Source organism: Corvus brachyrhynchos, unplaced genomic scaffold, assembly GCF_000691975.1.
Source record: "Corvus brachyrhynchos isolate BGI_N302 unplaced genomic scaffold, ASM69197v1 scaffold14, whole genome shotgun sequence".
NCBI classification, from domain to species: domain Eukaryota; kingdom Metazoa; phylum Chordata; class Aves; order Passeriformes; family Corvidae; genus Corvus; species Corvus brachyrhynchos.
Genome location: NW_008239110.1, coordinates 17,101,563 through 17,126,223, shown reverse-complemented (window position 1 = coordinate 17,126,223; position 24,661 = coordinate 17,101,563). Strand labels below are relative to the sequence as shown.

The following is a 24,661-nucleotide window of genomic DNA, read 5'->3' as shown; positions in this document are numbered from 1 at the left end:
CTTTTATTTCTGGAGTGTTCCTTCAACTGACTTATCCATTAAAACTATACCTTTAAAGTTTTATATGGGTTGCAGTAACCAAGTTATTCAGCAGCCAAAATGGAGATGGCCTGCAGCAGGTGTTCTATGAAAAGTTGGGGCACTTGGGTGATAAGTAATAGGTATGTGTTGTGCTGCTTTAACAGGAAAAAGGATTTTGAGAAATAGTTATGTTCCAGGATGTAATTTGAGTTTACAAAGAGTTGAGGTGACTTTCCCTAGAGTTACTTAACAGAAATTTGTCAGCATAATAATTTTATTGTGAAAATATTCTATCTAAACTGCAGATACTCACTTTGCAATTTTAGACAGAAGTAGTTTCTTCTGTCACATTTAATTTGCTGTCTAGGGCCTAGATTTTTTTCTTTGTCTTCACAGCAATCTTCAGAATACACTAGTACTTGTCTTACATTGTTGTTTCAGAACTACCTTATGAATTCTCACCATCCTATGTAGGAACTCACCAGTGTTTTTGTGGTGAGTCCTCTGTATTCTGTGTATTGCAAGGAATGGTTATACAACTACAATAATTTTCTCACAGTATAAAAATGAGTTCTAGAAACCTCAATATTTAAATAAGGACAAGAATGTGATGGAAATATTGCATGTTTGCAAATTTTCAAGTGTATGATGGCATGGCTATAAATGTGAAGGCTAATAAGATGCCTGTTATTTTGAATATTGATGTTGTTATCTAGATAAAAGGATGCTTATGAGTATAGCTTCTATTAGCTCAGGGGCTTCTAGCCACTGGGACATGCCTGTAATTCCCTGGAAACTAGATTTAATAGACAGGATCCTTTGGGAGGACACCATTGTGTGCCATTTCTACTCTTGGAGATTAGCTTAGATTTTATGTGAGTATGTGTATGTATTTAGGTGTACACATGTAACTAATTTGTATTGTTATGAAGCCATGATTCTCTGTCTGGCTCTGAAGTTATGTTTATTAAAATATGTTATGTTAATACTTCTATGAAAGCATTCTATTACTTGTCATAATTTGGGAATTACACTTGGAGTATTGTTGCTGTTTAAAGTTTGACCTTTGAAATGTGCTACTGACTTTCAGAACTATTATGGCACCATCTGCTGACCAATACACAGACTGGCAATGTCAGTTTGCTTACCTGGCTACCTCCTTGAGAATAAGCTCCCAGTTTAGAGGAAGCTGAAGCAGAATCATGAGGAGAAAGGGCAATTCTTTTATGGGCTTAGATTTGGGAAAAATTTTTACTAGGAGATATTATTACAAAGGCAAAAGTCTGAATCAATACAGATTTAGTTGTCTACTCAACCTGAATTATTGGTTAAGGTTTCTCCATGAACTGGGAAGCTTTAAAAGAAGGAATTCGGGGCTTTTTTTTTGGCTATATGTAGCATAGGATTATTCTTGGTAGTCTGTTTTTCAATGCAATGAAGAGCCATGAAAGCATGAGATCTGTCCAGGCCCTAGCTCTGGTGGTCTTGTCACAGCCTGGGAAACCAATGGACTCTGACAGGCTTATGCCCTGTGGCTACTACAGAGACTCACAAAAAAGCCGAGTCTGCAGTCTGTCTCTTCAGCCTCTGCAGTTAACCTTGATTTTTACGCAGTGATCATCCGGGGAGGAGCAAACTGGATCAGTCCTTGTCACGCTCAGTGTGTAAATACTTAGGTTTGGGTTCAATTGGTAGATATCATCTTTGATTAATCATTTAAAAATAGGTGATTGGATTTTGTATGTATAAAACATGTACCCATTTCCTCTTGTTTTTTCTGTTGTAACTTTTTTATCATACTCAGTAGTTTGCTAAACTTGATCTTTGACTTTTGTCTGATCTATTTTGTTTTAGGAATGTGCTTAAAAAAGAATGTAATCCAAATTATTAGATTCAGCTTTCAAAGTGTGTTTGTATGTATAAACACCTCTGTATATTTATATATATAGAGGAGGATGCAAGTTCCTATGGGACAACTGGGGCTCTTTTGTGTTGGTATTTGACTACAGAACAATATTTAATTGGGAGCTGTATGATGTAAATGTTGCAGATTGATCTTAGCCAACTTTAGAGATGTTTTTGCTTTCTTAAGGATCTCAAAATTGAAAACTTTATTCTTTAGTAGAATTCATTCCTTGGTGTTCAGAGCACTCCATGTCTTTTCAATTGTAGTAATCCGTTTAAATAATGACTAAAAGGAGAAATTGGATTCACTTTTTGCTTTGTCTGCTAATAGAATGTATGCAGGTTATATTGGCACCTTCAGCAAAAGGATGCTACACAGCATCATGGTATACCATGAGTTTTCTTTTTTACATACCAATGATAAAATATAAGTTTTAAAATTTAGCAGAAATCTGAAATAAGGTTCTTTAGTTACTACTTTCAGCCACATTTGAAATATAAATTATTGTACTCTACAAAAAATAACTGATTTATGTTTTTGTAAAAATCTAGTTGTAGCACCAAGTTCCTCAGATATTACCTACTGTTTAAACCAGATTCTTTTACACTCTAAAATATGAATAACTGCTCCAGCTAGGATTTTACTTCTTTAGAGCTTTTATATCAACAAATCTTACATGTTGAAAGCAGCAAGCATGAATGATGTGTCCTAACCAACTGTGAAATGCAGATCAGGCTTCTTCTGAGCTTCAGATCAATAATATGACAAGAAATAAGCAACTTTATTTGGGAGCTTTTTTGCTTTGTTGTAGGCAGTTAAAATACACATGACCTTGTTTCAGGTTTTCATGTATATTTTTTCAGATGTTAGAAATTTTCTTTGATATCTTTTTGGATTTTTTATGTGTAGCCAATGTGAGATAAATATTTGGAATATTTATGAAGGTAGCAATTTAAAAAATAAATTATTAATACTTTGGTGAGCCAGAAAATTACATGACTTGCAGAGACACACATTGGCTTTTAGTGCACTGAGCTGTAATTTATTTCTGTAGAAGTAGGTTGATTTTTTTCCTTTTGCATCTATGACATGATGGTTTCTCTGCGAATCCCAGTAGACTGATGAAGATAAAACTATCAAAGAGACTTTTATTTCTTGAATTTGCTATGAATGACAAACTGAAAAAAGAAGAAACAAATTTAGGACTGCCATTTTCTACTTTTATATATTCAGAAAATAAGTTAAATGAGATCCAGGAATGTATGGAAAAAGTATTTGGATTTGTTCCTCTGTGCTGTTAAATAAGAAATACTGTAACAGAAGCAGTGAATTAAAACATGCATCACCATAGAAAACTTCATTTCACTGCAGTTGGTTTTAAAGTTGTCTGTGATCTTTGAGCTATACTTTTTTCTTTCCCTCTCTTTTTTTTTCCTTTTTTTTTTAAACTCCATGTTATACTTGATATGTCTTCTGTTTCTAGTTTATCTATGGTGGCAGGAATCCTCTTGGTCAGAAAACTACATTTCAAGAGTTTATGCTAGAAACTATAAGAAAGGCATCAAACCAGCTGACCAATGTATACACTTGAGAGGAAAGTTTTTTTGCAAGGAAAAAAAGTGGCATCCTCTTCTGCTTTCAGCTGTGAACTCTGGCCAGCACTAAGTTTCTTCTCAGTGCAATAAAAAGAGAGGGGAAGGGCTGAATGGAGAGGAGTGAGAATATCTGTTGTCTTCAGCTGCTTCTTGGTCAGGACTCTTGCTTGGGGAAGTTGGTAGAGTTATAAATGGGGCAGATCGTCTGCTTCCTGCAAAAGTGGGATCTGTTTTAACAAATTCACCTGCTCTTCAGAAACTGCAAAGTGTTTTACAGTACTTTTTGCAATCCCACCCCCACCTTGATCCTTGCAGTTTAGGTAGTCATTCAGTCTGCGTGAGCCAAGTTTTCTGGAGGGTTACAAAAAATACAGCTGTTACCACTTGTCATTTAATGTGCATGGGTTTAATGTCAATTGCAAAATCTACCAAGATTTTTCTTTTTTCTGTTCAGACATTGGTAATCCTTTATTTGAGCATCACCCCGAGGTTCCTTCTCTTTTGTCTACTCTTGCTGCAAGATACTTATTCTCCTTTCTCAATTCAAAATGAAACACAGATTCAATGTTACCTTGCAATACAAAAAGGTGAGATAAGGAGACTCCTATCCTGCTGCAGTTGTTACAGAGCTTATGAAAGATTATAGGGTCAAAATTATGTAATGTGCTCATGCTATGTAGTAAGAATGAATGAGAGTTTACTTGGAGATAGGAAAGCAAGAAAACATACAGTTGAAGTTGAGAACTCTAAATTTGCCATCTGATTTGATTTATGTCTTCCCAATATCACTTCTGAGACAGATGCTGTCTGCTGCTTGTTTCCATTTGCTTACTGGCACACTGTTGGCTGTTAGGCCAGAGCTGTGTGAGATCATGTGAGGTCTTCCCTATCACGGCAGGAGAGAATCAGGAAAAAGCCACTTCCAGAAAATCTGGTTTCTTGATTGCTTGGCTACAGTGGAGGTAACATCAGAGGCTTTACAAACTGCAAGTGTAGGCTGATGGCAGAACTCCAGTGTTTTGTCCCTCCCTATCTCTGTTTTTTCTGTGAAATACAAAACTGGAGGATCTGACAGAGCACTGAGGGAGTGTGAGACCCAATTTTGTGTTTCTCGAGGTATAGCTAATTCTTGTACCAATATGTAACTCTGGAAAAAAGAAATGTATCAAGCTAATGTGGTAGAGAAGGTAGGTATTTTGGGAAGACTATAACTTACACTCTTGGTCAGTGCTCTTGTTTAGTTAACTCATCCACCTCTTCACGGTTAGTTCAGAGACTACTGGGAGTGTAAAGAAATATATAGGCTCAGCAGAGAGGTGTGCTTCCTTTTGTAGGGTTCTCCTCTCTATTCCTCTTCTCTCCCTCTCCCCATCCCACTCTGAAAACTCTGAAGTTACAAGCTTATAGGAAATTGAGCTCATGAAAGAAATTCCTCCTGCTGTGGGCATCAAATAAAGGTATTAAGTGAACATGGACAGACCTCTTCAGATGGGGGCTGTAACAAGTTTCCCTTGCTTCTGTGGTAAAAAGCCAAGTTCTCCTTGTAACTATAACTTTGATTATGAAAACCTGGACATGTGGAGGTGCAAAACCTTTCTTGTTTCGCATTGAGCGAGTTTGTACCACCCACTGCTATTCTGTCTAAATTTAATCAGTTGTGTGACTTGGTATCCTCAGTTTCTTTTATTGTTATAACAATATCATAGAGATGTGTTTACAGGGTGACTTATTTTACTTAGTTCTGAGGAATTTTCTGGAGATGTCTCCTTTTTGACTGTATAATCAAAGAGTGATATTAATTTTGAGAGTGGTATATAATGATTTTTTTATTCGTTTCTACATGTACTTCATGCATTTCTGCGTATTTTGAAAAATTTTTTTAAAAGTACAGGAAATATAGTGGCTTCCTTCTAACTCCTTTGAAGATTTGTATATCAAGTCTTACAAAATTGTTTTAGCTAGTTTCTGAGAAAAAATTGGTTCTTCCTTAGATATGTATGAGAAAAAACATCACCACCATCTCTGTTAATTATGAAACCTCCCTTATGAATTTATTAAGCCGTGTGGATTGATACTCTCTGATCAGCAGAAGTTTTGATTTTTCTCAGGGAAAGTTGAGTTTGGTTTTCTAGATATTGTTCATTTTTCATTTTGATAATAAAGTTTTACATTATTGTGTTAATAAGATACCTACCATTCAGAAGGAAGAGGAGCATGTCTGTGTAAGATACAAAGGTGATAGCAAAATGGAATTTGATTAGTAGTAGCTCACTACAACTAGCATACTAATATGTGGCTTTAAATAGCAAATTCTTTAATCTCAACAGTCAAATGAAACCTGCCTTTCAGAGGCCTGTTACCTCTGAGATAAGTAGTACTTACATAATGTTTAATACTTTATCACAACAAGCTTTATTAGTAGTATTGAAACTTGATGGGTTTTGTAAAAAGTGGTATAAATGGCTATGTAACTGTAATATTTAAGTTTGAAATGTATTCAGAAGTCTCTAGTGTAGCAGTAAAGCTACTAACTTTTAATTTAATTCCCCATTGGGGAATGCTTTGGTTTTAGATTGTGAAATGTTAAGTGATGAACAAAAACCCACACACACCCATGTAGCTACTTTGGTCTCAAGATGCTTAATGTGAATTTGCCTGTAGGTAGTTCAAGGCTCCTATGTCTGGGGCTTCTTAAAGAGTAAGATAACTGTCAAGATGGTGTTTCCTTTGGCTCAGTATTGTTCATCTCTTTGGCCAGAATGGCTTCTATTGTATATTTAGGCCTCTGCTAGCTTCCATTTTTTTTTTTTTTTCATTATCCTAGGGAATGGCTTAGTTTAATTATTTCTGACTGCCTATGGATGTTCTTTGGAAACCTGGAGGCAAAGTTTTGCTGCTACCTTGTGATCTAAACTAGTTCTCAATTGGCTTCAAGTGCAGTTTGAAGTGCTCTGCAAGTTAATTGCATCAACCTGAGCTAGATAACCTACTTGACTCTTTTTGGGCAGGGGTGGGGATGGGAGCTGTTGAGTTCAGCAAGAGTCCTGAACCAAGAGCCTCTGGCCTCTAAAGGCATGCAGTGATGATAATCAATTATAACGGAGAGGGTTCTCATGTTATAAAGATAGAAATGTGATTGTCACTAACCTGCTAAACTTTAGGCCAGAAAAAACAGACCATTAATTTAAAATTAATTGTTTTCAGAAGATTGTAAGCAAATACCAGTGATGAATAATGAAATCTAACCATTATAAACTTTTGTTGGACCCTTGTGTGCTTATTTTTGTTGGCTCAATTCAATAAATTGGAAAAAAGCAGTTATACTATACTTTTAAAGCAATGCAGCAAAATACAGTGCCACACAGATAACAACATTTGTATATTCTAGTTAATATTTCTTTCAATCAATACCAATAATGGTAAGATTAAAGGTTATTATTGCATATCCTGTTGTTACAGTATTACAATTTGTCTTTAATTTCACTGAAGGAAGGGTGAGCAGAAGTGATGAGAGTATAAGAGTATATGATTTTATGTTGATTGGTATGAACTTCTTATTAAGAACCTAATCTTACCTTAGTTAAAAATATATGTTCCCCAGCACTATTAGTGATTTAAAATTTCCAGGTTTTTTATATTCAGTATCATGCTCACCATCCTTTTGTCCTATTCTTTGGTAATCTTACTCTTTCACTTCCAATAATTTATTTTTAATTGGTGTCACCAAATACTAAGGGAGTTATACCTACCAGTTTTACTACAGAAGGTGGATACTCTTCTGAAAATTCATTTTCTGGGTCTACCAAGGAGCTCAGTAGAAAGAGAACTGAAGTTACTTCTGAAATAATCTTGGCCAATAACATTAGGAGTAGCTTATAATAAATGCCTTTCAGAGAGCACACTTAAAATTTTATCCTTTATCTTTCCTTCCTTTAAAGAGAAGGAAACTCTAGATCTTTTATCTGCAGAGCACTATGTTTTAGCTTACTGGCCTTACCTGTCAACTGAAAATTTGAAAAGGAGTATTTCTTTAACCCTAATAAGTTTAATAATCTACAAGAGTTTCTAAATTACTACAAATTACTGCAAATAATTAGTCAGTAAAAGTAGTAATGCTACATAACAAAACTATTTTTATTGTTGCTTCTTTTAGTGTCAGTTGTGATAATGACAACTGAAGTTGGTTCAGAGACCGAAGTAAAGAAAGATTCTGAGCAGCTGGGACCAGACAAAGCCAAAGACAAGCCTGAAGAAGCATCAGAGACTCCAGGAGATCAGAAGTCCAGGGAAACATCCTCTGGAGAAGCTCAAGATTCTTCTGTCCCAGCACCAACTAGCCAAAGTAGTCCAAGTAGACAGAAGAAGGAAAAATCTTCACCTGAAAGCAAGGGTATTTCTCGTTTCATTCCCCCGTGGCTTAAGAAACAAAAGTCATACACCTTGGCAGAGGCCAAAGATGAGCCCAAGAAAAGGGCCACAGGGGAAGAGCAAGTAGTTGAAGAAAGTGAAAGCCAGACACCAGAGGGAGTGGATCAGTCAAGAAAGAGCTTGGAAGGAGCAGCTGAAAACCGGCAGAATGCTAAAGCAGACGACAAGGAAAAACACTCTGTTAGTAGTGCTGAAATACAGGTACGTGTGGGAAGGCTTATAGATACTTGGGAGTAATTTTAATGCAACCTGATGCATGAATTATGTAACTTATTAGGATCATATTAGGGAAAAAATGACAGCTATTCCAGTTGCTAGGCTCCAGTCCTGCTTTTTGTGAAGTTGCATGCCAGTTCTTAACATTCAAACTTCATATTCTAGGCTGGTGAAGGCACATAGAGAATGTTTTGTATGAGGAGGAGCTGAGACAGTTGGCACTGGTCGGCCTGGGGAAGAGAAAGAGGAAGGGGAATCTTATTGGTGTGTATTAATACCTGAATGGAGGGAATGCAAAGCCAGACCCTTCTCAGTGGTATGCAGTTAGATGACAGATGGCAACGGACCCAAATTAAACCCATGAAATTACATTTCTAATCACAAGAAAATCTTTTTTGCTCTGATGGTGATAGGACCTTTCCTTGGTAAGGAATGTAGCTAGGTGGTGGGGGTGCAGATGACAGGCCTCCTAGGGTGGTAAAGGAGTGAGCCGGACATTGAAACAGGTTGACCAGAGATATTACGGAGTCTTCCCCTATGAAGATATCCAAAACCCAAAAAGGATGTGGTCCTGGGTAAACTACCCTGTGTGGGCCTAGGGTCATTGGACTAGATCTCAAGAGATCCCTTCCAGCCACAAGCATTCTGTGATTCTGTATCACTTGGCTTTCATAAACACTGGGCTTTTGTTTAGTATAATTCCTGGAGCTTCTTAATAAATTCATTTCTCTTAGGAAGAAAGCCAATAACATATTAAAAAACACAAACCTCATTTCAAGGAAAGGGGGAAAAAAAGACACATTCTGTGGTCTGAGAGCAAACCTCATTTCAAGGAAAGGGGGAAAAAAAGAAAAAAAAATTCTGTGGTCTGAGAACAAGAATATCTGGTCCCTAAAAGAAGACCTTAATGCTTATGCTGGTTATTGTGCTTCCAGTATGTGCATAACTTTAATGGAAGTTTAATGTCTTCTTTATTAGTAGCTTATAAAAGGAATGAACAAGTTAAAAATCCTGAGTTTAACTGTATTTTATATAGCCTCCCAAAGAAGACGGTAAAGAAACAGAAGTAGAGGAAGATGCAGAGAAAAAGGAAGAAAAACAAGAAGAAAAAGAAAAAAGGGAGACAAAAGAAGTGCAGACAGCTGAAATTAAAACAGATAACATTCCTCAGAAGTCTCCAAAGAAAATCAAAACTGTGCAGTGTAAGGTGATGCTTCTGGATGGCACAGAATACAGCTGTGACCTAGAGGTAAGGCATCAAGTCTTTATATAAAGAGCTTTTTCTATAGGGAAAAGAAAACTTGCTTTCTATTATACTGAGTGTTTAATGCTATCGCTAGGAGTCAGTTAACATTTCAGTTTAAAATTCCATCTTTAAAACTATATCAGTTTATTCTTAAAAATACCCTCTAAGGTACACTAGCTGATTATTTGACAGCTCAAATTTAATTTTTTTTCTAAAACATGAAGGTTTTCCTGAAAGTAATGTGACATGTGCTGATAAAGTTTTCTTGAGTTCATTAATTTTTTTAAAGTTATCTCAGCTGGAGATTAAAGTTTAAACTTTGTTAAAGTTTAAAAGAAGTTTTCTTCAGAAAGAAAAATTCCATTACAGGTATAAAACACATATTTATATTTAAAGTTATGTTCTAGTTCCACATTTTCACGTCTGTGTGGATTGCTTGTTTTCAGCTGTAAATCACTGGGTTAGATATTGTATGTAATTTGTCTGTTAAATCTGACTTAAGATCACTAACAGAAACAGGGATTTTGGGCTGAGTAGAAAATATTTTTCTGGGTTTTATGGCTTTAATATCCTTTGAATATGTATGTGTGTCCAAGTTCTAAGTCAAATAGTTATTTTTTAATATTTTATTTTTCTATCCTGTATTTTACATTAGACCATCTGTTTGAAATGGGGGAAAACAGTTGTTCTGAACCCCACTCATGAACGTAGGTGTTGCATTTTGCATGATGTAACCAACTGATCTGCGGTGGTGCCCAGGCTGAATATCTGAGTTATGAAGAGCAGTTAAAAATCTTGTGCCTTTTCTAAAACTAGGCATCTAGATGTATCTTTCATATTGATCTAAGGACAAAACAGTGGCAATGTTATGGCATTTCCTAGATCCACTTGATTGATGGAAAAAATTTCCATTTTTGTCTAACATATATTGTTCAATTTTTGATGTGGTACACATATTACAAGTCATGTGGTAATGCAAGCTTCTGCTTGAAGCCTTTTGTCTGCTCTTGTGCTGTTTCATTTTTCCAGTGTCCATCAGTCAGTCCCTACCCTATTTGATTGTGGATTTCGTTAGGCTTCTTGGTAATTTAGTTGCTTGTGTACAAGTCCTTTTGCATTCTGTGGTATAGCACTGGATGGATACTGCTCACCTGTCGTTCCAGATCTTGCCTTTAGAGAAGGCTAAAAAAAGATGCTTGTTTTTAAGATTTTCCAAAGTTTCATCACAAATCTTATTTCATGCATTAGTAGAGCTGGCTTTTCAAACCTATTCTGTAATCAAACTCCTCCTGTCAGCTAAGAAGTTCTTATTTGTTGTTTATCAATATGAAATACTGCTTGGGAATGTTTTGCTGCAGTTTGATGGAAGTTTTAAAGTTTGTGTTTTGTAGTAGTACAAGCTTTGTTAGCAGTACAAGCTTTCTAAGGCCTCCATTTTAAAATTTACATTCTCAGTGTTAAAACAAAGCAATTATAGTTTATGTTTCTTAAAGTATGATATTTTAGTCCTACATGGATCGTTCCCTGAGCATGTCAGATGTAGACCATTTCACCATCAATCAGTCTGACTGTAAAAAGCAATAGCAAAGCCTTCATTACTGTTAGTTAAGTCTGCTTTTTATTATGCTGTGTTTCCAGAAGAAAAAAAATTATTGACATAAGCAAAACAAGAGCATGAAAAATATACTACAGAATAATGGCTCTCCACAACGCACTGTATAGGGCTGTGCATACTTATGGTCTAAAATTGCAGGAATTTTGTCACCAGAAGTACTTGGAAAGTATTTCTATTTATGTATTAGTATCTATATGTATAGAGAAAACAAAAATTGATTACAGGGTAGTAACCCTGGAGTAGCTGTTGGTTTGGGATTTTTTTTTTCCCCACGTAAATCAGAATGTTTGGATCTGAATGTTGTCTCTGTTTTAATTAAAAGCTACGTGAGTTTTATCTTCCTGGGCTTTTTCCCTGTCCTAAATGAGACTTAAATGATGTGGTGGCTTACCACAGATCTAAGAATATACCATTTTGTATTTATAACTAAAAAATTCTATTCTGCAGTATTTTAAGTCTGTCATGATTCAGTTAAGTCATTTGGCGAGAAATAAGTTTTCTCATTATTTGCAGTAAGAGTTTGCTGTAAGAACAATAGTAAAATTAATTTAAGAGGGGAAAAAAGTGATAAAGAAACAATTTGTTTTATATGTTCACCTGAATTATTTATAGGGCATGAGCAGTGCTGACTGCAATTTTATAGAAGAATTAGTGTTCTTAAATCCATGTAGAGTTTTTTATGCTCTACTACCATATCAAAATTCTTAAAGTCTCAGAAAGCTATATCAACTGATAAGTGAAATTTCAGTTTGTGCTTTCTGCAAAGGATCCTAGCAGATTTCTGATACTCTTTTTTCAGTCTTCCTTCAGTGTTTAGTGTTTGGGTAAATGTTGGTTTATTTCTGCTTTTACAAAGTTACTGAAATGATTTGAGAATTAAAAGGCAAAGAAACAAAATTTCTGCAGTCAAAGCCCAGTTTACCTTGGTTGACTTTCTAGTAAATCAGGTTTTAGTTTAGGGCAATTGTCATGATTTTAACATTCCTGATGCCTCTTCCAGTTTACTATGGACTGTAGACCAACTTCTTTATATTTAAAAAATATATATATTTGCTAATGGCAAAGTAAAACTGAAAAAAACCTTGTTTTCATTACTGTTATTTGATGTCTTTTGATAGAATCCTGTCTCTTTCTAACTGCCATTCCAAACCTTCATGATAAGCAGTAAAAAATCTGAGCTAATACACTGTTGGGGAATTTTCTGTTTGAGTTGCAATTCTATTCCTTTTTTCTTGTAGGACTGCATCAATTTGTATTCACATAAATTAAAAGGACTGTGAAAGAAAACAAAATATAACCCATTAATGTAGTCTCTGTTAAATTTTGCTAATTGTTCATTCCTATTGTATGTCTCTTTATATAAGACAATAGCTGGGAACAGGCATAAAAGGAGAGAAAACCATGATGCAGTATCTTCAGCGTCAGCACACAGATCAAGGCTGATCAGGATTCTTAGCAGTGACTAAATACTGAGACTTTTTGAAACTAATGGAAAAAGGGATGGTTAGAGTTACATTAGGGAACATTTGAGAGAGAGAGAGACCAGTCCCATGGGACCTTACAGAATACACCCACTAGTACTGAGTGAGCCTGGCTGGTGTTGCTTCAAGGCCAAACTTGACCATATTGGAAATGTCCCAGCAGTCAGGGGAACTTCCTGGGGTTTGCTGGGGGGAAAAAAAGCAAATGTCATTCCTATTTTCAAAAAACGTTTTTTTAATGCCATCTTAGGTTCTTAAAATTCATTATTTTGTGTATGGCCCTTTCAGCAATATGGTTAATTTTCAAATTTTCACCTTTTTTTTTTGCTTGTGGGAGAAAGCAGTTCCATAAAATCTTACCTGTTCATCATGGTTATCCAAGTACATGTTTTTCTCTAGTGTTTTGGCGGGATTTTTTGGGGGGTTTTTTTTTTTTTTTTTTTGAAGTAAGATAAAGCCCTAAATAATTGAGAACTCTTAGTCTTGTTCTGTACTTGTACGAGTACAAACCTGCGCTTTGAGACTTCATACTGTCTGGAAGGACAGATGAGTTCAGGTATAATATCTCTAGCATTTCCTATTAACAGCTTCTAAAATAGCAGCTCTTTTGTTATTGCTCATTGAATTCCATGATACATGCCAGTTGTTTAGTCTGACACCTCTCTCTTTATTTTCTTCTATCTTCCCTTATTTTAGAAAGCAGTCTTAGTATAGATTGAGGTGCTAGATGTGGAGTTCTGACAGGGTTTTTTACTTTATTTCCATTCTTTTTTCTGTCCATCTTGTTCGTAATTTTTCCTGAGAGAACAGGCTATCCACTGACAATAGTCTGTGTGCTTAGGAAGAAATGCCATTTCAGTAGACCAGAAACTGCTCTCTAAACTGCTGTCCATGTGATAGTTAGATTTCTATTCTGCTTATATTCCCTTTTGCTTTGTGAGCTTAATTGAGTTTTAGACATATTTGTGGTTATGTTTCTTCAGCTCTAGTGATTTAAAACGCTTCAACGTACTCAATTTTTTATAATAGGATTTTGAATTTTGGATATGGAAAGAAGGAAACATTATTTCATAAAATGTCTTGTACAAACCCCAGTTCTTTACACACACACAACCACTTTCCATTCCCCCCCCAAGACTGAACCTGATTTGGTTTCTTATTTTGCAAAATAACACATTCTGTACAAATTAAATTTGATTAATTTCTCAGAGATGACTGAAATAGATTTTTTTCAAGCTTAAAAAAAATTGATATTTCAATTCAATAAAGGGCTCTAGTGAGCTTTTACAGAATATGTGAAACATTTGTATTGGAAAAGAGGCTGCAGTTTTTGCTTAAGGTGGATGTTTCACGAGAGTTCATCTGGAATTAGTTTTTTTAAAAATGTATCATCACTGAGACTTAGACTAGGCAGCAAAAGCCCTATAGAGGTTGTTGTGGACCAGGCTTTCCACGCTTCACTAAACATTTTTAGAAATTTAATATTTACTAAGTGACAAGTGGATATCCTAACTTGCTGTAAATTGAGTTCAGCTGTATTCTGAAACATTTGAGTTCTGTAGTATGAAGCTGAGAGAGGCAGAGGGATTAATTTAAGTGAATTGGTGAAGCCCTGTAATTGTAATGTGGCTGAAGCAAATGTGTGTGTGTTGACATAGTTGTTTTCTGGCCTGGCTGCCACGGATTGGTTTTTGTAATAATAATCTTTATATTCTCAAGGATCTTCTCGTCTTGGTAAGGCAAGATCTTCTGTAAGCAGGAGGTTAATGCCACCTTATTGTCCATTGAAAAGGACAGGGGTAGAAGTAGATATTGCATAAAGCAATCATGTATCATGTCACTTTTTTTTTTTTTACCCTGGGATATTCAGATGGGAGTTGAATTTTTGGAGCAAATATATGTAGGAAACTGGATTTATATGTACTGTTTAAGAAAAAAAGAAGATAAACCAGCACAAATTGTAATCCAGTTATAAACTTAATTATAGGACTAAAAGATTTGCATGGATGTACATTTTGTTCTAACTGGAACTAGTTCAGTTTATTTTGGACGGATTAGGTACACGTGCAATTTAAAGTCTAGTTACATTAATTTCATATTAACTTCTGCTTAATGAGGCATTTTCTTGGAATCTATATTGAGTTAAAGCACCTTTTGGAAAAAAAAGTATATGTGATATGCAGATTGCATTGAGAGATACATCAGAGTGAACAAAAACTGGTTTCTGTGACAAAATGTTCTGAACGTGAATTCCTGTGGTGAGTGGTACAGAATAGAAATGGGTGGGAGATGCTCACTTGGGAAGAACATGGCTTGAAGATGCTGAGATAGTATATATGAAATCGTGGGGAAAAAAGAGCAGTTCACTCCTGGTGAACTAGTATGTTTTTAATGGGACATTAAAACATCTTTGCAAATGACTGTAATTTGATGCTGTTCTTTTGTAGTTCAGAATTTGTCATCAGATGTTGATGGAGGAGGACAGGTACCTTTGAACCCTTCTTGTTTCTTTGCCACTGGGGTTTTGTGTATTGATAATTACTTTAAGTTCTTTTTTGCAGTCACCTAGTGTTGTTTGACACTGGAGTTATTTCTTCTGGCTTGTTTTTGCATGTCTTTCCTGTTGCCCTGGGCATGCCTGACATGGTTGATCTTTAAATTTCAGCATAAAGCAAATCTCAGATATTTGTCTCTTTTGAGGTTACTTTGTAAATTAATTTATCACCTCTGAGAATCATCTATTTTTTTACCTGCGTACTCTTTATTTTGCCTTAGGAGATCTTCTGACTGGTGTCAACTTGCCAGTTTGAACTTCAAGTCAATAATTTTTTATCTGTAGAACTGTTTAAACAGATATTTCAGCCTCTTTTGTAATTATTTTCTTTTTACTTCTCATCTGTCTTTGTACTTTCATTACTTTTGAAGGACCTGGTTTATAGTCTTTCTGGAGTATAGCTTCTCCAAATATCCTTGTCTAGATGCCAGTGTAGATACAACACCTAATGTACTCCACTGTCACCTAGAGAAGTCCATGACATGACAGCATAATAAAGCTAAACCTTGTGCTGGGTGAAACCTGTTCCTCAGTTCTTCGTAGTTTGAAATTCTCACTGTACTGTTTCGTGGTTTTTGATCTTTCCAGAAATGAACTGCACTCAATTCACCAATGCAGAGATTCTGATTATAGTCTTGCATGGTTGATAAAATGTGGTCTGTAAATAATTACTCTGCATCTTGGCTACTTGCTCTGGGGAGTTAAAATCATTGAGTGGGAGTAGTGTTATGAACGTTTATACCAGCCACTCTTCAAACTTGCTTTATATTGTTATTTTGGAACCTGTAAAGTTTCATAAGGCAGCAAAATATCCTCCATTAAAATGTTATATTAAATTCCTTTTACTTTTAGTCCTTTAGTTCCTTAAGTCCATAGTTTCCATAATAATAAAATAGATTGATTTTCTGTGCTCTGTTGCTCTAAAGGAATCTTCTGAAATAAATCACAAAATAATGTTGCATGCAGGTACCATACTAAACAACACAAGTTACATGTACACAATATGTGCATTCATAGAGCATGAGCAATTAATTTAATTATTTCAAGCTTAAAACTATTGTAACTCTTAAAGATAACACCTACTTAGCCTCAGACTCTTCAGAGTAATATGTGAATGCTTGGAGAGATGGAAAGAGAAAGAAGCTATTGTTGAATAGTTCTGGAGGAGCATGGCTTAAAACAACTTTCAGAAGCTGTGAACTGTTAAAAAATTTTCAGTTACCTTTCATTACTTGAAAGAAAGTTAAAGGAATAACAGCCTGTAAGTTTATCACAGAGACTTGTCAAGGTATTGAAGATGAAAGCTAATGAGTGGTATTTGCCAAAAACTGTGACTGAACCTTGGTGCTTGCTTGAAATGACAGAACCATATTAAAGGATAAAATAACTTTGATTCATGATTCAATAGTGTAATATTTGAGATGTAATGGCAGTTGAGTTTTAATAGCTTGAATGAGCAGACTGTTGGAATGTTTAAGACTTAATTTTTATGAGCAATTTTAATTTTTTTAACACAATGCAAATGATGGAATTTTGACCTACTCCTTTCCTGATAATTGACATCTGTGGGAGGTATAAGTTACTAATATATTACCGTGAACTACGTGTAACTCTTGCTTTCATGGGGGAAATAAACTTGCTTTTTCCCCCTCAATCTGTAGTTTTGTAGATAGTTGAGAGGAAATTCTGTCGTTAAATTTGGGATCTGCAGAAAAGACTTGTTCAGATTTTCTGCTATAAACTCTGTTGTAGTAGAGAATAACACAGTTCGAACAAACAAAAAGAAATGCTAAGTGCATAATGATTACTAGTTAGAAGCAAATGAAGATCCTATTGGGTTTGTTTATTGCATTCAGTCAGTGGTCTAATTAAATATTTATGACAAAAGGCATTTAAGGGATGCCAGCACTGACCGTATTTTATGCACGTATGAACAAGTGAAATATATTGGAGTTGACACAGACTCTATGGTTGCTTACAGTTTGCTAATACAAAGTAAAAATATGTTTGCTCAATGTACAATTAAGATCAGTCTTTAACCCTGAATTAAGAAAACTCTGAATGAAGCTGATATGGAACAGATGTTTAATTGTAGCTGAGTTTTGATTTGCAAATCTTTTTTTCTGACTGCTCAGATGTGTAGTCTAGGTTTATTCAAACACTAAGTGGTCTGTTCAAAGTATGACATCTTTTATTTAGAAAAAGGAAAATAGGGATGATGTTAAATTTGGCACATTCTTGAAATATTTGTCTAGATTCAACAGACACCACTGAAAGTAATGTTTATGTGTGAAGTCATCTCAGTCCCTGGGGATTTTTTGCCTTCCTCTGCAGCATTCAGCCATGGCCCCTTGCCAAGGGTTCATTTGGGCCATTCTGCCTAGATTCTTTCCTGCTGCTTTTGCACCTCCAAGGCACCACTCATGCCCTTGCTCTCAGCCTTTCTCTGCCATTCCAAGTGTGTAGCAGGAGTGAGCTCCTGTATTCCCTTGGTCTGGTTTTCCCTAGGGGTCCTTGTTTGTACAAGGCAGTCTGGTTTGCTGCAGCATCAGGAGCTGGCACTTTTCAGTTCTTCCTGCATGCAATTCAAGTGCAGGCCAGGCATGAGAGCACTTTTCATGCATCACTGGCCAAGAAGCACAGCAAAGCAATATTTTGCAGCCAAAAAATATACTTGTCATTGGCATGTATCATACTTTTGAAAACAACCCAGGCTGTCACGCATCTCCTCCTCTTTTGCATGTGACCAGTACCAATCCCTATTCTTCAAGTCTCAGGAAACAGATACTACCTGGTTCATATTCTGGCTTCTCCTTTCTGTGGCCTTGCCTTTGCCAGACTGCAAGGGATGTTTTGATTTTTTAAGCAAAACTGAAGAATGCATTAGCCTGGTCCTGGCTACAGAATTGCATTGTGTTAATGCCTGTGAGCATTGTCTCTTAATCTGATTCAGAAAATTAAAATGAAATCAAATCTTTTTTGCGCCTGTAAATATGCGTCTTTGAAAATGGTTTTGGAGATGAAAAAACTCTGGCATTTCAGGCAAATACCAGTCTCATAGTTAGTCAACTCCTGGGTACTGCTCCTGTGCTTGCCTTTAGACATTTGTCTAAAGGAGATGGAGAGGAACCCTTGGAGATGGACCCTCTCTCTGATGGAGTACTGTTGTTCTCAAATGTAATAAAATGTTTTATTACATTTCTCCAAGGGGAATGACTCAAACATTTCTAAAAATGAGTACAAGAAGAAAAAAAAATCTCTGGGGAAATAATAGGTGTTGCACACCTCAAAATGTTTGCCGTCATTCAGTTTGGGAGCATGTCCTGCATCCAGCTAAGGGTTTGATCTCTGAGGAGATATGTGGAGTTCTGCCATTCTGTGGAAACCCAGATAAACTGAATGAACACAGAAGACTTTTAAAAACTGTACTTGTTTTTGTTGGCTTTTTTTTTCTTTCAAATTTCTTCAAGTGGTTAAATAAGTTTGAGATAATCCACAGCTCTCACGCCCAGCAGACAGTACATGCCTCCTTCCCACACAGAGACAGACAATGCCTAGGGTGGGACATGATAACCCATTCAATCCTTTCTGCTAGTGCAGGACTGGGAAGAAATGTTGAGATTTTCCTCTGTGTGTACTGCTAGAGAAAGGAGAAGGCAGGAGTAAGAATAGGATAGACTATTTCAGGTGGAAGGGACCTCCAAAGGCCATTGAGTTCAGCTGCCTGATGACCAACCCTTTAAGAGTAAGGAAGCACCCATGTCCCAAGGGCTGACCAAAAGGTCACATCCAAATGACTCCTAAACAAGCTTGGGGCATCAACCACCTCTCTAGGAAGCCTATTACACTGGTTGATCACCCTTGAGGTAAAGAAATGCTTCCTAATGTCATATCTAAACCTCCCCTGGTGCAGCTTTGAACTGTTCCCACATGTCCTATCACTGATCCTAGGGAGAAGAGCTCAGCACCTCCCTCTCCATCTTCCTCAGGAAGCTGTAGGGAGCAATGAGGCTGCCCCTCAGCCTCCTTTTCTCTAACCTAGACAAGCCCAACCTCCTAAGCCAGTCCTTATAGGACCTTCCTTCCAGCCCTTTTCCCAGCTTAGTTGTTGCCCTCTGGGTATACTCAAGGACCTTCCCATCCTTCTTAATTTGTGGGCCCCAGAACTGCTCAGAGTACTCAAGGTGTGGCTATACCAAAGCTGAGTGCAGCAGGATAATCGCCTCTTTTGTCTGGCTGGTTGAACACAGTGTTTGATGCATCCCAGGATGGCGTTTGCCCTCCTGGCTGCCCAGGCTCTCCCTGCTGGCTCACTCTGAGCTGCTGCTGATGAGCACCCCCAGATCCATTTCTGCAGGGCTGGTCTCCAACCACTTCTTTCCCCATTTATACTTGTGCTCAGCATTACTCTGTCCCAGGTACAGAATCTGGTATTTGCTAAACTTCATGCCACTGATTGCCTAATGCTCCGATCTGTCCAATTGCTCTGTAAGGTCTCTTGTCCCTTAAGAGAGTCAGTAGCACCTCCCACTTGAGTATCATCAGCAAACTTGCTAATGGTGCATTCAACTCCTGCATCCCTATCATAGATAAATATATTGAACAGAACTGGTGGCTGTGAGTGTTTATATTGCATCAGTAGTTGGCAACTCTTACATAGCCAAACGGATCCATGATACCCTAATTCCCAGTTGCATAGAAATTTCCATTGTGTATGTCGGCTGCAATTGCTTTGCTCTGGTTTGCTCTTTTTTTGGGGAGGTAAAGGACAGAAAAACGCTACCTCTGGTTTTATGAAGTGATTGCATTATGAGGTGGCATCTGCAGTGTCTAAATACAGGCTTGAAATTGGTACTAGAATAACCTTGGTTACATGTGTTCTTTTCATATTCTCACTTAAAAGACAGCATAACTTGGCAGCAATACAGAGTACTGCTGATCTGAGTACTATTGTGGTTTAAACTGCTGGCTCTATGAGCATGTCCTCACTTCTCAGCCTCTTGGTATAGCTAGGTTGAATGTGCTCCCTTGTTGTGGGACTTACACTTTTACTGACATTTCTGAATTAGAATTTGGAACATGAAAATGTCCTTGTTTTTAGTGTTAGTATTTGTTGTGCTATAAACACGTGTGTATGTACCTGTTGGCGTTTTCATCAACAAATGGGACGGGGAGCCTGGACAGACGCTCCAGGAGCCTTTTTATTATTTTATTCTGTTATCAGTCTCGCATACAGAGTTGAGACAGAGATGGTACAAAGCTCACACTGTCGCAGACATCCAAAACTGCCTAGTTACAGAACATTCTTAAAAGCTTCTCAGCTAATAGCGTGCTTCTAAAAGTTACAGACAACTGTTTTAACCAATCCACAATAGGGCACATGTTACAGTGGGGATACTGTAACACACCTATATCAAACCAGGAGTCCCGTGGAAAAGAAATATATATGTGGACAGATTCGTGGTAGATGTTTCAGAGATGTTTATCTCTCCAGCCGCATGGCCGGGGCTATGCTCAGGAACTCCGCAGTCACGGGACCCGAGGGTCCTTCTGCCCGCGCAGGGAACACAAACCAACCAATGGGGAATGAGGCTGAGCAGGGGCAGGGAAACCCCGTGTCTCCCCCCAGGGCCCCTCTCCCAGGGCTACACAGCAGGGGGAGGAGACCCCACCAGGCGCATACATCTGTTGTACACAGTACTTGCTTGTTATGCCTTATATAATAATACACAATATTCCATTATTAAGCTTAAACTTCTCTGTCTTGCTAAGCATATTTTTTGCAACTTTAAAACCTATCTCAGCTAAACCTAAAAACTCTAACCATTGTTTTAAAGTCTTTGCTTGCTGTATAATTGTATCTTCTTCAAGTTTTCGCAGCCAAAGCTGATCCCTAAACTCTTCTGCTTTATTCCTGAAACCTGCTTTCTTCTCACACCTAAAAGCTTTTCCACCTTTTGTGTTTCCCCACAATACCTGTACTTAAATGTATATGTATGCATACATGTATAAGGATACTGATTATAATTTACATATTGGTTGTGACTATCACTTGACATCTCAGACACTTAGTAGAAATTGAAATGTAATCCATTTTAAAAAGTAACAAACTGTGCCAACTAGGATGCTGCCTTCTTAAGAGTCCCCTGCTCTATTAAAATATTTCTAATTTCTGAACTGACTGGATCACAATAGTTATCTTTAGTTCATGCTTAGAGACACTCTGCTAAGAACATGAGTTTTTCCAGAAAAGTATGTTATCACATAATTTAAACTGTGTAGCAATGCCTGTCCCCAAATGGTTTAAAAAGAAATTGCATTTGAAAAGTTTGTTTTTGCAAATTAAATACTCTTTTAGATTTTTAAAATGATATCTGTATCTATATAATAACTAGGAGTCTTTCAATTTTACAAGTAGGATCTTATAATGAAAACCATTGCTGGTACTGAGAGGCTTCTTCTGCTTTTTTATCCATAACAGAGCTCTATAAATACTAGTTGCTTTTCATTTTGCTGCTGTCTAGAATGTAGGCTAACAAACTTGGGCTTCATGACATGGTGGGGTTTTTCCTTATGTGGAAGAACTATGAAATGACAAAAAGATGTTTAAAGATACAGTGGACACTGATAGTGTATCTAAGTTCTTTGTTGATTATGACTTCCTAATAAGAAACTGTGCAATATTTTATGGTTATACTTGCAATATATTTCCTGATTTGCCTGCTTTATGTTTTTATATGTCAAAAACTTGATATTAATTGTGGGTTTTAGTATATGAACTTTATAAAAAAGCAGCTGATTCCAAATGTGGGTTTGATATGATAGCATATATTATTTTTTACACTAATCTATAGATGTCCTTTACTGAAATATGTATAACTGAAACTTGCATTTGCAAGGTGTGATCACCGACCTGCACGTTGACTTTGGAAAAAAAGTGGTATCTATTACATGCATCTAAGCAGACTAAGATTCTTTGAACTCTCTCTTGCTTATACTTTTCCTACTTTCAATTTACCACTTTTCAATATTGGTGATTTTTCTTATTAAGCTGAAGATGAATCTGACAAGAAAATTAAGTGGTTACTTCAGATGCTATGGGGAAGTAGTCATCTGTCGTTCTTGAAGAGTAAGATTTTTTGAAAGTACCAAACAGAATTAAAATTCCCCGCTCCCCATTTCAGAAGTCACTCTGACTTCTACATTCCATTGCCTTTCTACTTGTGCTACAAAATGTCATCATTTTATAATTTTGCTTCTGTGAAAGCTTTCTGATCTTCATGAGTAGAATGTCTGCTGGACAATGCGATTTTAAATAAAGCTCTGGATTCTTGGGGACTAAACCAACAAAGCCTTCACTCTTTGCTCCGTGCATACCTTCCTTTCTCCCCTCTCCCTCCGCTCTTGGCCTTTACCACCCTGTACTGTGGAGCCAAGCTGCAGGAGTGCCGGGACGGGGCATGTGGAGTGCTCCGCCACTGTCTGCGGGGACAATGGCCACAGTGTCACCAGGGCCTACACAGGGGCAGCCGATGGCGTTTCTGTGGAATGGCAGTGGTGTGTGGCATCTACTGAAATCTGTAGGATAAGCAAATGCAAAAATTCCTATAAGCTGGCAGGCCTCTGAAAAGGCCATGTTGTGGCCTCAATGATAAATGCCACAAATAGCAGAGCTGTCATGAAGGAGTTAGTTCAAACTGGAGACTGCATGCCAGTCATGGTCAGATTTGAACGGTGGAAAGAACTTCTCATCTCCCTACCCCTGAGCATGTGTTGTGAGCTGTCTGCTCTAAATCTTTGTCTCCTGTCAGCTGCCATCTCCAGTACAACAAATCTTTTTGTTAAAACGTGGTGCACAGAAATAGAGCCTGGACCTGTTTTTCATTACTAGCACTACAGACATATGGAATGTTTACATCCCCAGTTTCAGGTACAAGAATCACAGAATGATTGATAGAATGGTTTGGGTTGGAGGAACCTTAAAGATCTTCTAGTTCTAAACTCCCTGCTTAGGCTGGGACACCTTTCACTAGACCAGGTTGCTCAGAGCCGCATCCAACCTGGCCTTGAAAACTTCCAGGGACACCCAGGGACGGGGCATCCACAACTTTGCTGGGCAACCTGTTCCAGTGCCTCACCACCCTCACAGTAAAAGATTTCCTCCTAATATCTAATCTGCATGTACTCTCTTTAAGTTTAAAGCCATTACCCCTTGTCCTGTCACTTTCCTTCCCTTCCCTTCTCAAAGCCCTCTTTAGGTACTGTAAGGCTGCTGGAAATGTCACAAGAAGAACAGATAGAATTTCAGGACTGACTGCCATTTGCTTAAGCTCTAGTAATACTGAGCTCACCAAGTGAGCTTAGAAGTGGCCATTTAAAAACACTTTTTAATAATGTGTTAAAATTTTGATCAGTTCTCAATTACTATTACAAAGTAGTAGACTATGATACTGAAACTAGCCTCAAATAAAACCTTCAGGTTTTTTTCCTTTATTACTGACTTCCACAAATAATATTTTTAGGAAGAATAAACATCTTGAAGATTTCTTATTTTTGAGCATCTAATGAATTTGTTGGGTACTGAGAGATTTCAGAAACGCACGGATAGGAAGCAGCCATCTTATTTTCTGCCCCTCAGAACAAACCACTGCAGTATACACAACTAGACATGTTGTATATGTTCAGCTTGTGCTTGAGTGCTACTTCTGCTGGTCTGAGCATCGGCTCTTAGTGGTCTGCTTGTACTTTTTGTCTTTGGAAGATAACACACTTTATTTTTCAGTGCATTCATATCATGTGATTCTTAAGTCACTGAGACATATACCAAAACGATAAAAATGCTAAAGTTAATAGATACAAACACTGTAGAAACTATACTACTTTTTAGACGATAATATAGAAAAAGTTGGCTCAAATAAAGAAGTCTTCCATTATTTTAAAAATAAAGATCCAGAAAACTATTTAGTAGCACTTAATAATACAAAATATTTAGATCTTTTAGGCACTGAATTTTCCTTCTGTATTTATGTTGTTGTTTTGGTTGTTGGGTTTTTTTTATGTATTGAAAAAAAAAATTGAAATTTCTGTACTTTTTGTCAAGGATATGTATAGCTTTGAAATACCGTGAAGAGTCTTTGTAAGAAAGCTTATAGTTTTATAATCTGCTTTATCGACATTTTAAGGTTCCCTGAATAATATCATCGAATAACAGTACCTGTAATTAAGGACCTTACTTATTTACTGATATTAATTTTCTCTTTTTTCTTATTTTTTCTTATTATTTTTCTTCTTTTCCTATCCTCCTACTCCTCAGAAAAGAGCAAAAGGACAAGTGCTGTTTGATAAAGTATGTGAACATCTCAATTTACTGGAAAAGGACTATTTTGGGCTGTTATTTTATGAGAATTCAGAACAGAAGGTAAGCCTGTATGAGGATTTTGTTTGTTTTTCATCATTGCCACTCACTTCAATAGTTTAGTGAGGCATATTCTATTAAATGTTTACCATTACAAACAGTTGAGTAAATTTTGCTGCCTTTTCTCATAGATGTGTAAGAATACTTTGTTCGTGAACATGAAGGGAATCTAGCCCATATGTCT

At 36.8% G+C, this 24,661-nt stretch overlaps 1 protein-coding gene across 22 annotated transcripts in view; it reads left to right on the top strand.

Annotated features, from left to right (window-relative positions):
- Positions 1–24,661, top strand: part of EPB41L2 (erythrocyte membrane protein band 4.1 like 2) — a 109,880-nt gene that overhangs the window by 36,369 nt on the left and 48,850 nt on the right. For all 22 annotated transcript variants that reach the window (XM_017739432.1, XM_017739447.1, XM_017739442.1 and 19 more), the window contains exons 2-4: positions 7,676–8,151; positions 9,203–9,415; positions 24,376–24,480. In XM_017739432.1, coding sequence (XP_017594921.1) covers positions 7,690–8,151; positions 9,203–9,415; positions 24,376–24,480 — 780 coding nt within the window. In that variant the 5' untranslated portion in view covers positions 7,676–7,689. The remainder of the gene's footprint in view (positions 1–7,675; positions 8,152–9,202; positions 9,416–24,375; positions 24,481–24,661) is intronic.